This window comes from Gallinula chloropus (genome assembly GCF_964237585.1).
Source record: "Gallinula chloropus genome assembly, chromosome: 8".
NCBI lineage: Eukaryota > Metazoa > Chordata > Aves > Gruiformes > Rallidae > Gallinula > Gallinula chloropus.
The window spans coordinates 21,420,079-21,433,742 of NC_140093.1; the positions used below are offsets into that span (position 1 = coordinate 21,420,079).

At 43.0% G+C, this 13,664-nt stretch overlaps 1 protein-coding gene across 1 annotated transcript; it reads left to right on the forward strand.

Annotated features, from left to right (window-relative positions):
* Positions 1-11,667: 11,667 nt before the first annotated feature.
* TRIM59 (tripartite motif containing 59) lies at positions 11,668-12,885 on the forward strand (the record flags this gene model as incomplete). The annotated part of the gene is made up of 1 exon (XM_084267561.1): positions 11,668-12,885. One exon carries the CDS (start codon positions 11,668-11,670, stop codon positions 12,883-12,885), a length of 1,218 nt encoding a protein of 405 aa, XP_084123687.1.
* Between the last annotated feature and the right edge of the window lie 779 nt (positions 12,886-13,664).

Below are 13,664 nucleotides of genomic sequence, written 5' to 3' on the forward strand. Positions count from 1 at the left end.
TGGTATAAATAGTAAGAAATTGCTACTTATACTTAAGTATTCACTAAATTAGGGGTGTTCCTATGTAAAATGTAGGGTGCTTAGAGGAGGTATAATGTTTAAGGTGGTATTTTTAAAGAAGTTGAGGTGCTGTAAATTAAATTACACTTCTAACAGTGTCTTTGTGAAGTATATACTGTAGAAAATTGCTGTGTTATTACAATCCTTTCTGATTCTGGAGAGACCAGTAGCTTGTAGCAACTGTAAGGTCTACAAACAGCCCACACACTGTGGCGGGGTCTGTTTGCTGTTGGTGGATGCCTCTTGCGTGCTTTGCCTGCTGTGATATACTTACAGAGAATTAGGTTCAGGTGGTGCCTGCAGCCTTTGTCTTCTTACATTGGCACTCTGGTTTGGTTCTTTTAAGTGGAAAATTCTCTTCCCTTGTCACCAGCCTGTTGACCAAAATGTGGGAGGTTCAAACATTTCAGTGTCCACAGGGTGGCACTCCAGAGTTCTTCAGGAGCAAACCTGAGCTTTTTTCCCCTTAAAAGTTGGCAGTTTGAGGTAATGCTGTCAATTACGTTGTTGGGGAGAGAGGAGTAGTTTGGGAGGGTTGGGATGCAAACTACAAATAACTTTAAGTCACAGAGCAATCTTCTACCTGCATGTGAAGATGAATAATTTTTAGCCTTTGTCTTCACTGAGCAGTGGAATTGGGAACTTGGATGTTTCCCTTCTAACAGTAAAGCTGTGACATTGAGTGTACTTCTCAAGCTGTTTGGTATCAGAACACTGCTCTATGCTATTTAGATTATCTGTAACCTCTTTGGTCACTGTTCTTCAGTTCTAATAAAAATAACCAAAGATGGGGAGATGAAGGCCATATGTTAATTTACTCAGGATCTTGAAGTAGAAGTTTAGCTTTTCAGATGGGCTTAAAATAGCAAACACATTAAAAACCTTTGAAATATCAAAAGGACCAAAGTTAATCTATAATATAAACTGTTCCAGGTAGGATTTTTATTCCAGGGAGCAGCATTATTGGACCAAATTGGAATCTTAGCATCTTATGGTCAGACTATGTGATGTACGGAAGGAATCACAGGATGGTTGGGGTTGAAAGGGACCTCTGGACATCTAGTCCAGCCCTCGTTGCTAAGGCAGGATCACCTAGAGCAGGTAAGCTAGGAGGGACGAATGCCATGCTGAACTGAGAAGGACGGCTTGAGAAGAAGTTCACCCTGTTTCTTTGTCTCTCACTACTGGAAATGGAATAGCCCCTGGTTGTGTGAGGCCTTTCTGCGTGGGAGAGCCATGTGCTGAATGTGAGGAGCCTTCAACAAAGACCAACCTTTCATCTTCATAGAATGGTGTCTCCTGGTGGATCACAAGCATGCCCAGTAAGTTGTCTGCTTCTGCTGTTTTGGTAGTGTAACAGGAGAGACTGTTAAATAGTAACTCCTGAATAATATCTTAAGATACCAAACAACTGGAAAGGATTTGAAGTAGAACAAAATGCTGGTGAAAGTGACTTAATCTTGGCAAAAGAACCTGGTGAATTCTGTGTAACCAGGTGTCTGCTCTTCCACAAGTTCAAAAGCTGGAGAGAAACAGTGGATGTGCCAGGAAGAAAGATAAGTATCTTGCTTTCAGCTTGAAAATGGAGAAATTGGTATGTTTTCATTAACAGCTCCTATTATACAGTATGTTGCATAGATCACTGAATTATTTTTGCTGCTTTATAACTAAGAATGTCTTTGTCCTTATAGACTCTACCACTTTTAACTATAAATGTTTCCTCAACTCTGCATGTCACCAAATTACTGGCAGGGATGGTGGTCATGAGGCTGGAAACAATTACAGATGTCCTACATCTGGATCAAGTAGACTTTATGAAAAGAAACTTGGTAGCAGAAAACATGTAAAGTTTACAAACTCTTCTTAACAGTAAGTTGTAGCTACTCAGAAGGCACACAATTCATTGAAAGTTAATATTGTTTCAGTATGTACAGAAAGTGATGGGAGATGTTATTCCTGTAAAGATATTCCCATTTTTGCTTGTGAATCAATTGAAATGGGAGTCCTGTATGTGTTCTGCTGGTTTGGTGTGTTTTAAAGCTGAGGAAAAGAGTTTCCCCTAAAGCCTGCCATAGTCTAAGACCTTTGATATGCTATTACATTTCCATAAAACAGCACTGAAAACAAATGGAGGAAACTACAAAACTTGTCATGCACTTTATTTAATGTGGTCAGAAGTCAAACTTCATATCAGTGACACCAGATCTTGGTATGAAACCAAGTATGTCATCCCTAGAACAGCAGGGTTTCAGATTAAATTTTGCTTCATCTTGAATTTGTAGTCTGCACGTTAGTTACATTATAATTTGTTGCGAAAAGCTCCCTTGTTTGGTCTTCTGCTTCTGTGGCTTTTTCCTCGAGACCTTCCTGGTGCATTGAGGTGAATGGTAGAAAGAAAAGGATTATAGAGGATTTGAATTCTATATTATGTAATGCACGGACCCCAGAAAACAAAGCTACTCCCAGGTTGAGTGCCTCTGCTATTTTGGACTCTTCTGGGCACTGGTTTACTAGAAAGTTGTCTCTGTTGTTGCAGTGCACTTAGTAGAGGCTCTGGAGTAAAGTATATCACTATGTTCCCACCAACCATGACACAAGTTAGAGTATTGATGAGCTGGAGAAGCACCTTTCAAGAAACATGAAACAGATTTAGACCTTCATGAGGTTGTTGGGGTGAGTAGCCCGATACCATGGACAGCTACAGACTTAGGCTGAAAAAAAACATTAACATGAGAAAAAGAACTGGTAAGTAGAGTAATTGGTTCAGCATTGAAATTAAGGCAAAAATCTGAGGGTGTTGCAGACAGACACTTAAGAAAAAACGTGGAGCTGGGAACCAGTGGAGTTCTGTGCACAGCTGTCATAGGGAAAACTTGCCTGAGCAATATTGTGACAGGAAAGTCTTCCTCTATCCTATGGTGTTGCTTCCTTTCTTTCCTTGCAAGCTTTCACATTTTTTTCTCTTAACTACATGTTCAGATTACCTCTTTTTCATTTGAGCTGTTTGGAATCTCTCAGATTCAGACTCCTTCACTCAGGCTGCACAGTTCATACTCCTTTTTCTGCTCCCTTTGACAAGGTGTTTAGAACAAACCAGTATTGTGCAGCCAGCAGTTTGACATGTACAGTGGAAACAAAGCCTTAGTTTGCAGGTTGGTTGTACTGTCAACCTGAAGAAGGCTTTTCACACCTAGAATGTGTTTTCTCTAACTGTATGGCTTATTCTGATAATATGTTCAGTTACAAACCTTGACTTGTTTACACACTTATTTTGACTGTGTGGCATTTTCATTTCTTAGCTCCTGTGGGTTTATGCCTTTTGCCACACAATAGCTTTCTAGAAATGCAGATTTTTTTTTTCTAATGGGGTATTTTTTTTAATGGGGTGATCCTCTGAAGCATGTTTTCTGTATTTCACCTGCCTGAAACTGCAGAAGCGTCTTGCAGGGCTGTCTACTAAGCCTGTGTTTTCAGAACAGCTCTGGCTCTTGCAGAGCCTCAGCTGTGTGCACTGAACACTGGCCCATTGTCTTTTCCAGGGCAGTATCTGCCAGACACAGAATTCTGCTAGAAGATACTTATTCCCAAAATTTCATTAGTGAAGCTCTGCTAATATGGGGCAGTTAATGTCATGCTACCAACGGAACATCCCCATGGTTGCAGCCACCTCTACAAATTAGCCACGAGAGCAGAATAAACTGGAGATGAATATTTGTATATCTAGTTTAATAATACTTTTTCTTGCTCAAATAGTAAATAAAATGTTTGAGATGACATCTCTGTAATAGAATTACTGATGTGTCAGTGAATGCACACATTCTGCTCATTTCATTTCATTTGTGAAATGTGCTCTCATTATCTTGACATACCCACAGCAGGTGGCTTAGTAATGACCCGTCTGGCACAATGACCCATTTTGTGGCATAATCCTCCAGCCAATGGATCTGTTCCCTGAAAAACAAGTTATTTTCTGACTTAGGTTTCATCTAGTTCTTTGTGGCTGCTTGAGCACAAAGGGAGATGGATCAGCCCACCTTTGTGATGGATGCAGGCTGGCCCAAGTTGTGAAACAGCTGGCTGGGTTAGAAGTGGAAGCAGGGAATAAGGAAGGGCACTCCCAAATCGATCTGTAGAAACAAGGGTGTGTAGGACTCTGGTGTCTCATACTGTCGGCAAGCAGGATGAGCAGAGTTGGCAGGTCAGCTTGTAACTAGGGGTAAAGTTGTGATTTAAAGAACAGTGTTGGCAGAGCAAGCAACTCTTAAACCTGGTGACTTCAACTAAGTCTTCTGGCTTGAAAGTATTAAACTGTAAGGGAGGAATTGCCCTGCTTTACCCCAAACACCTAGAAGAAGGGTGTTGGTGGATGACAAGCTCAACATGAGCTGACAATGTGTGCTCACAGCCCAGAAGGCAAGCGGTATTGTAAGCTGCATCAAAAGCCAGCAGGTCAAGGGAGAGGATTCTCACCCTCTGCTCTGTTCTTGTGAGACCCTATCTGGAGTAGTGTCCAGTTCTGGACACCCCAACATAAGAGGGACATGGAAGTGTTGGAACTGGTCCAGAGGAGGGCCACAAAGATGATTGCAGGATCTCTCCTATGAAGACAGGCTAAGAGAGTTGGGGTTGTTCAGCCTGGAGAAGGCAACAGGGAGATTTTACAGTAGCGTTCCAGTACCTGAAGGGGCCTCCAAGAAAGCTGGGGAGGGACTTTTTAGAAGGGCATGTTCAAGGCCAGGTTGGAGGTCTCTGAGGTATTTGTATATCTGAATACCAATTTTAAGGCAGATGGTTAGGTAGCTTTTGAATGATTGTAGAATCACAGAATGTGTAAGGTTGGAAGGGACCATTAGAGGTCATCTAGTCCAACCCCTCTGCAGTAAGCGGGGACATCTTCACTAGACCAGGATGCACAGAGCCCCTTCAAGCCTGACCTTGAATTATGTATTATGATTTATATTATAATGATGATGTATTATAATTTATATTCTAATAGTAATAATAATATAGAAAATATTTGTTGTAAAATATAAAAATATATACAGATATCATGTTATAATATTAAAATTAATTTCTCTTTCAAATTTGCTATAAATGTAACACCTGAGAATAACTTTACCAGTTTAGGGAAGTTCAATGAACTGTAAATATAGAATAATCTAGAGTATGAGAAAAGCCTACAGAACATGGGGTGCTTTGCTAAAACCATGTGCTAGAGCAGCATCCCAGATAACAGTAAAACACAGTCCTAATCCCTTCACTTTCTACTGCAATCTTGGGTTTTGCTCAGGAAGAAGACAAATTCGGTTCTTCATTGTAATTGCCCAATCTTGATGTAAGGTAGTAGCAATTTTGCTTCACTTATAATACCTTAACTGTCTTCGGTAGCCAAAGTAGGAAAACAGGCCGGTATTGAAAACAAATGTTACCACTTCCCTTTATCTATTTTTCTGTGATGTCTGTTCCTATTCCCCCAGCTCTCAAAAGGTTTTTTGCCTCTTAGTTTCCAGCTTCACCTTAAATTTCTCCACCAGCTGTGAAGAAGAATTGCTTCGGTAAGATGTTGATTCTGGTAATGGACCAAAATGGCAGACCCCACAGCTCCTCGGTCATCTTTCCCCTGTCACTTCATTGCTGCTGACAATGGCATTGGGTTTGTGTCATTCCTGCTGTGCACTGTTCCTGGTGTGTGCCATGTCTGGCTCTCCCTCCACCTTGAATGTTCACTGCAGTGTGTGACACCCCAATTCCTCATTTCTTAAAGGACTCCGGAGGGCTGCAGGGAGCTGGGATGAGAGGGGAGGCGCTGGCATTCAGTGGCACTGTCCTGCCATTGAGCTCGGTCCACCTGTGCAGTACTATCAGCACTGCTCGCTTTAACTGCGATGTTTTGCATGGGGCCCCTCACAGAGGGGCAGCCATGTTCTTCCATCTGGTGAGGCTGCACCTTGAGTACTGTGGTTTTGGGCGCCTCACTCCAAGAAGGATGTTGAGATGCTGGAGTGTAGCCAGAGGAGAGCGACAAAGCTGGTGAGGGGTTTGGAGCACAGGTCCTGTGAGGAGCTGCTGAGGGAGCTGGGGCTTTTTAGTCTTGAGAGAAGGAGGCTGAGGGGATTACTGCTGTCTACAGCTACCAGCAAGGAGGGGCTGGAGAGGTGGGGGTGGGTCTCTTCTCTCAGGTAACAAGTGATAGGACGAGAAGAAATGGTTTCAAACTGCACCAGAGGAGATTTAGGTCGGGTATCAGGGAGAATTTCTGTACTGAAAGGGCTGTCAGGGGCTGGGACAGGCTGCCCAGGGAGGTGGTGGAGTCACCATCCCTGGAGGGGTTTAAAAGGTGTGTGGATGTGCTTGGGGACATGGTCTAGAGGTGGGCTGGGCAGGGTCAGGCTGTGGTTGGACTCGGTGATTGTAAGGGTCTCTTCCAGCCCGGGTGTCTCCATGATTCTCTGCCCCCGGCGCGGCCGTTACCGGTCGCGCGCCCCGCCCCGCCGCCCGTTTACTTTCGAACGGAGCGGCCGTTGGTGCCCAAGCGCATGCGCGGTCGGCGGCGCTGTGGAGAGCGGCGGGGCGCGGGCCCGGCGGTTTGAAGGTGGCGGCGGCCTCTCCGTGAGGAACCTGCCGAGTCCCCGTTAAGAGAGCGGGGTAGCACGGCCCTCCCGTACCGCGACGCGACCGTGACGAGCTGTGTGCGGCCCCGGGCGCCGAGGTGGCGGCAGACGGAGCGCTCAGGTAGGTGACGGGGCGGGCGCGGACTCCCGGCCGTGCGGTGTTTCGTGAGGGCTCGACCCGGCGTCCGGGCTCGCGCGGCCTCCTGAGGTAAAACGCGGAGCCGCGTCCTCAGCGACCGCTTTCCGCTCCTTCCATCCCGCCTCCTTCAGCTTGCGGGGCCGGTTGGCTCCACTGACACCAGGAACCATCTCTGCCCCCGGGCCGTGCTCGGGTGCCACGCACCTGACCGCTTCTTTCCTAGCCCTTAAGCGTGTTTCCGTCCTTGCAGCCTCAGCGAGGTTTTGGTGTTGGCGTCGATACCTTTTTCGAGTCAATACCGGTGCGGTTCTGACGTTGCTGGTAGCCCCTCGTTGTCCGTGGGAGTTGGCAGAGGGTCTGCAGCAGGCAGGGGCTCGGCAGGTGGCAGGCAAAGGTGGTATCTCACTTCAAGCTCCGCTGCCTCATACTAAGCCACAAATAAATGCTCGAGTCCAGAAGCGTTGACAGAGTTCCGTAGATAAGGGATGGAGAGCATGTCCCGGTGAAAAAGTGTGGGTATGGAAAAGACAGAGCAGCAGAGAAGTTGTTTTTGAATGTGGTAACTTGTGTAAGCTTGTAGTAGTAGAGAATGAGCTAGTGGTGGGACATACAGGAGGGAAACTGTCATGTCGCTTTGATAGCGAAACTAGACAGACTTCTCAGCTGTCTTCACCTCCATCAGGTCATAAAACACCTGTAAAAATCTGGGATGGCGGTGTAGGAGCTGTAGCATGAATATGGACTAGGGTAGGACGTCCCAGGATGAGAATTGCTGTGTTGTGGGTGTGGGGTGTTTGCAGTGTGGGGTAAAGCAGCACCACTGAAATGGGCTGGAATAGGAAGGTTTAAGGTCTGGCTGTCAGTTCTAACTTCTGGCCTGTTAGACCTGCCAAACCTGGCAGCTGTGTGGCAGGCCCCATTCCTTTTTGTGCACCAACAGACACCAGAGCTGCACCTCAGCTTTCTGGTTTTAAAAACCAACTTTGTCACTCTTTACTGTGAAGTGCAGTACGGTGTTGAAAGCCGAGTGCAACGGTGTCCTTCAGCAGAAAGCAGGTGGTGTTTTCTTTCCTGACAGTGACATGAAGGAGGAGCAGGGAGCTGGGCAGCACCAAATCCTAGAGAAAGTCTGCCTTAAGTGCCCCTTGTAACCTTTCCTTCAGGCTGTCACGACTCACCCAATGCTGAGTTTACCTTTTAAAACTCTCCAGAGTAGAGTGGGCTGTATCAGCTTGTGTCCTGATCGCTAAGTGAGGAACACAGTGTTATCAAAGACTGTGCTATGCTACTTTGATCTGCTTTGGAGAGTAAACTCTGATACAGCTATGCTCTATTACAAGTTTTAACCTTGCCTATAGAATCACTAATTAGAAGGGGATAAAATTACAGCCACTTCATAGGCCCCCTATTGCTGGAAGATTTCTGAAACTTGCCGTGTTACTGGCACAATTACCCATTTAAATTTTTAAAATACCTTTTGGGTTGTAATTTGGTTGTACTGAGTGATTCTTAGGATAAATATGTACATAAACACGTGATGTATTTGCTACCACATTTGTTGGGAGCGTTCAAGGAGAAGTATCAGCTCTGTGCAGGAAAGCATTTATGAGCTTCCTGCTGCTCCTTTCCTTTTCCTGGAAATCTTTTTTTTTTCTTTCTCTTCGCTTAATTCTGTGATGTTGGGTCTTCTCTGTCTGTTTTTGTTGGTGTTCCCGTTCTCTCTGGTTCTGATGTACTGATTTATTTCCACTGTTATTCACACACAATTTCCTCTGCGCTGCTGCCAGTATAGGATGAGACTGAACTTTGGGATTTCTACTTTTACTTCCCTGGTACAATTGCAGAGTAGTTGCCCGGAAGAAATACAAAAAACCACACCCAACAACACAGGGTGCCTATAGCAAACTTCAGCGCTACTATTCCAGATAGGGCTTTGCAATTGATGAATAACAAATTAAAAAATACAGCCCCCTTTCTCCAGGAGGTGCCTGGAGCCGGGTGTCCTGTGCAGGCTTGGCACATGTCCGGAGCTGAAAGCAGAAGCTCCTGGCCCAAGCGTAGACGGCCTGGCTTTCTGGAGCTGCTCGCTAGCAGGCAACTGCTGTCACTCTTTAAAAATCTCTCAGTTGCCCAGGAAACAGAGCGGTGTGTTTCTCTGGAAATGGGAATTTCAGTCCCTTCTGGCCAGGAGGGTTATGAAACAGCCCTGGAGGGAGCGCAGGCCTCCAGGCTGGCTGGCTTTTAACCTGTGCGGGCTTGTGGCGAGGCACCCTGCTTTGTTAGGAGGCACTGCCTGGCTGCAGGGAAGGTGGGGGGGGAACTTCTGTGGAGTTTGAGATGATTTGTAATAGTGCAGAGAGAAAAATTGTGCATTTGTTCCTTTGTTTTTACAGTAGCAAGTATAACTACTCTGCAGATAGGGCTTGGTGAAGAATAATTTTTCCTTGCCCTCTGCATAACTCAATCTAAACATAGATCCTTTACAAAGAAAACTCCCTTCCAGCAACAGTGCCTTTGAAGAAGACTACAGGCCTACAGAAAAAAAAAATAGTCATTTTAATCACAAGGAGTTTTAAAAAATATATTACTTCCTTATGTATAAAAGAAAATAATAAGGTACCTACTATGGATTCTTTCTTTTCTAATCATGAGCAAAAGGTTATCTGATTTTTCTTTTTTAAAGTGGAAGTGATATTTCCAAGATTCATAATAACTTTATATATATATATATATAAAAACTTTAAAAAAGTTTTTGCTATTGGAATGAATTTAATTATAGAAAATAATTTATCTAGAGAGTAAACTTGTTATTCAGCTTCCTTTCATTATCGACACATTTCTTCAGCTTCAGTGTTTGGAATGTGACTTAAAAATGTGAAACGATTAACATATAGACCTAAATATCTGACTGTTGTCACAGTGGCTGATTGGAAAAGCTGGAAAATAAAGGTCTGTGGCTCCCCACTAAACAGAAACTTTGGCAGTACAGAGATAGGTTTTGTGTCAGATTGTTAGGGATGCCATTTGCTAAATGGCTGTAGTACTTGCTATTATTTCTCTTTAACTAGGAGAGTAAACTAGTTAGTTGTAACTAGCGTTCTTCAGCATCCTTCTTTTAGCTCTTAATAATTCTACCTCTTTATAAATTTTCTTCAGTTGTCAAGGTCTCTTTAAAAAATGGAGTTTGAATAAGTGAACGAACGTTTTGTATTAGCTGAAAAATTGAGCTGAAGTGTGTAGGATGATTTTTTTTTAAAAAAAAAAGCTGAATTAATCAAAATGTGTTTTCAATATAAAGTTGACATCTTCAACATATGAGTACCTCCTTGAGGTGAACTGTATGTTTTGGTGACAAAATTAGATGATGAGGATGATGGTTATTACTTGTTATTTATTCAATCTTGTGTTACAAGGCAAAAGTGTCTGATGAGACTGGCAGAGATACCCACTTTCACTTTTGGATGTACCAGCCTGTCTCAATAACCTGAGATAAGCCACGCTTATTTCTGTACAACCAGAATAGGTTTCTCTGTTCAGAGCTGATTTAACTATCAAAGAACCAGGGCCTGAATATTTAGCCTCTGACTTCCATCAGTTTAACTCTGTGCCTGTTGCAGGAGCAAGGCTGCTTAACTAACTTACTGTAATCATTTATTAGTGACAAATTTAATCAGTGGTTTTCATGATTCCAAATGCAACTTAAGGATTTATTTTCAAGAGAATGTGTAATTAACAATTCAGTTCCTTTTAAGTAGATCCCCTTAAAACCATTCAGACTTTGTCAGTCTCAGTGTCAGGGAGAAAGGCAGATAGATGGATGCAAAAATAAATTACTGCATTAAAAAAGATTAGGGGGGCACATCTGAATAAAATAGCTGTCTTAATTAGCTATGAGAGGTATTTATCTTCCTGCCTGAGTCAGATGAAGGTTCAGGAGTACTTTGTGCAGCTGCCTTAGCCCAGCTGCATGTGGCAGTTTCCAGATGCAGAGTGAGACCCTAAACTGAGTCTCTGATACCAAATGCTGGGACAGTTTCTTTCTGCAGTGTAGCAAACTGTACAGAGATGACTAGGCCTGGGCGGGAGGCAGGCAAATGTGACACAGGTAGTAACTCCCCCCTACTTTCCCCCCACCCCCCCTTTATTTTCTGCTTTAACAGAAGGAAAACAAGAATTATGATTTCTTATGAAATCTGATGTGGGAGTTATTTGTGACTTTACAGTGTGATTTCACTAAGCTGGCAAAGAAAACCAAGGCAATGTGAGAGAGAACGGAAAGCGAAAGTTAGGCTTTGGGGTTTGTATTTAAAGTAACCCAGGAATTATACCACAAGTCTAATTACTGATAGTGGCATTGTATTTAAGGGCCCTTGAGTTAGATTATTGTTTATCCCAGAACCTACAGATAGATTTTAGTAAATTTGACTGCTTAATACTGTGATTATTTATATTGCAAAAGTAACATTTCAGAACAGTTAGGGGAGAGGAAAAGAGGTTTCTGTACTTGCTGTTCTGTTCTTGAAAATGTTACTTGTAATGGGAGGAAATTTTTGTGATTCCCAGATTATTTAGAAACTTCAGTTCTAACTTTTCCTCTGTAAAAAATACACAGCAGCAGATTGCTGTTTTCCCCTGCTTTTTAAGGCAGGAGCTGGATATGGGTGAACACTACCTAGTCACTTGATTTGCTGAAATCTTTGAACCATTGCTCACTTCATTCTTTGTCTTTTTTCCCCTTTGCAATAAATTGCTAGTGTTACTGGTGCTTAAATGTCCTGTTGAGGTGCTTAGGTTACTAAAATGCTTTTGAAGTTGATTGTAAAAAGAGTTTAACCTTTTTCTTTTCTTCCCTAGGACATGCATCACTTTGAGGAAGAATTAACCTGTTCCATTTGCTATAGCATATTTGAAGATCCACGTGTCCTGCCCTGTTCCCATACATTCTGTAGGAACTGCCTAGAAGGTGTTATTCAGCTGTCAAACAACTTTTCCATCTGGAGACCCCTGAGAATTCCTCTGAAGTGCCCAAACTGTAGGACTGTTGTTGAAATTCCTGCTGCAGGTATCGAATCGTTGCCTATCAACTTTGCATTGAAAGCTATTATTGAAAAATACCAACAGGGAGATCACTCTGATGTTGCAACCTGCAGTGAACATTACAGGCAACCTCTGAACGTTTACTGTCTCTTGGATAAAAAGCTGGTGTGTGGCCATTGCCTTACAATAGGAAAACACAACGGTCACCCAATAGATGACCTTCAAAGTGCCTACATCAAAGAAAAGGAGACTCCTGCCAAACTTCTCGAGCAGCTCACTGATAAACACTGGGCTGATGTGTATTTACGTATTGAAAAGCTGAAAGAACAGAAGGCCCAGTGTGAAAGCATTGTTCAGGATGATAAAAAAGTTGTTATACACTATTTTAAGAAACTTAGTGATACCTTGGAGCACAAAAAACAATCTCTGCTGGCTGCACTGGATGAAGTTAACACATGTATTTTGGAAGAATATGATCCTCTCATTGAGAAATTGAAAAAAATAAGGGAAGAGCAGCAGGAATTAGTGTCACTGAATACATCTATTCAAGAAGAAGAGTCCCCCCTTGTTTTTCTTGAGAAGTTGGATGACCTGCATCAACGGATAAAAGCTTTGAAAGAGAAGCAGCTACCGCATGTTAAACCTGTGGAGATCTATCCAAGGATTGGGCACCTGCTGAAAGACGTGTGGTCTAAAACTGAAATCAGTCAGATCAACAAGCTCCTCGTTCCAAAAATAAAACTGATTCCAAGAAGGAAGTTACGCAGCAAAGGCAGCGGGAAGGAAGGGAAAGAATTGGAACTGCTCCAGGCTGTAAATCCTTTAGCAGTCCTGCTTCTCTTTACAATAATAGCAGTAATTGTGTTTTCATTTCACAAACCGATATCATCAGCTGTGATCAAAGCTACTCCCACTGTCACAGAATTCTTGCTGCTCACTTATCAGGGTTTCTGCACCCGTTTGCAGAATATGCTGGATGTGCTGGGCCATATGTTTCATTTACTGATGGAGTCTTTAGGGAGAGTTGTTTCTCTTTGACTATTTCAGTGACTAGAGTAAAAGTTGGTATAGGAATCCACAGGTTTATTTTTTAAATTTCTACTTAAAAGCTGAATTGTTAAAGTGAGACACTTTTCCTTTCTGTTTCCATAACCTTCCTTTCTCTGTACTGTACGGATTTCCTCTTAGCTAACTCTTAGTGAACTGAGGTTTGCTACAAGAAAGGCTTCCTCTTCTGCTCACACAATACTACACATGGTAGGTAGGTGTTTGTTGAGACTGGAAGCTAGTTGGAAACAATGGCTGTGTAAGAAAACTGTAATCAGCTTGCAGAGTGTATTCTGGAGTTTGTAAAAAAAACCTCAAACATCTACTAGCTCTCCTTTTTTGGTGACAAAATTTTAATGTTTTAATTTTTTTTTTAATAAAAGCACTACAAAGTTTAAGGTTAGAAGCCTCACCTCAGGCTTCAAACTGGCAGTCACTAGCTCTGGTGTAAGCAGGACTCCCGTTTTGGGTTTTACTGACATCTCTCTGAGTGTATTTTAACCGGTACATCCATGGTCTTTAACGCCTATATCCACAGCCCCAGGTTTCATTCTGTTTGTTCTTGGTTGCCAATGCATGACATGATTTCATACTTATTTTCTTCTTTAGTCTTTGGTTCTTGTCTGTAGGACTTGGTGAAGTACAGCATCACCTATTTCTTGGTGCCAGCTGCACACATACTGAGTGTTTAGTGTGTCAGGGAGCTCTCACTGCTTATTAAAATGAGCCCTGACTTTTTGCTAAATCATTTACCACGTAGTGGAAATGGA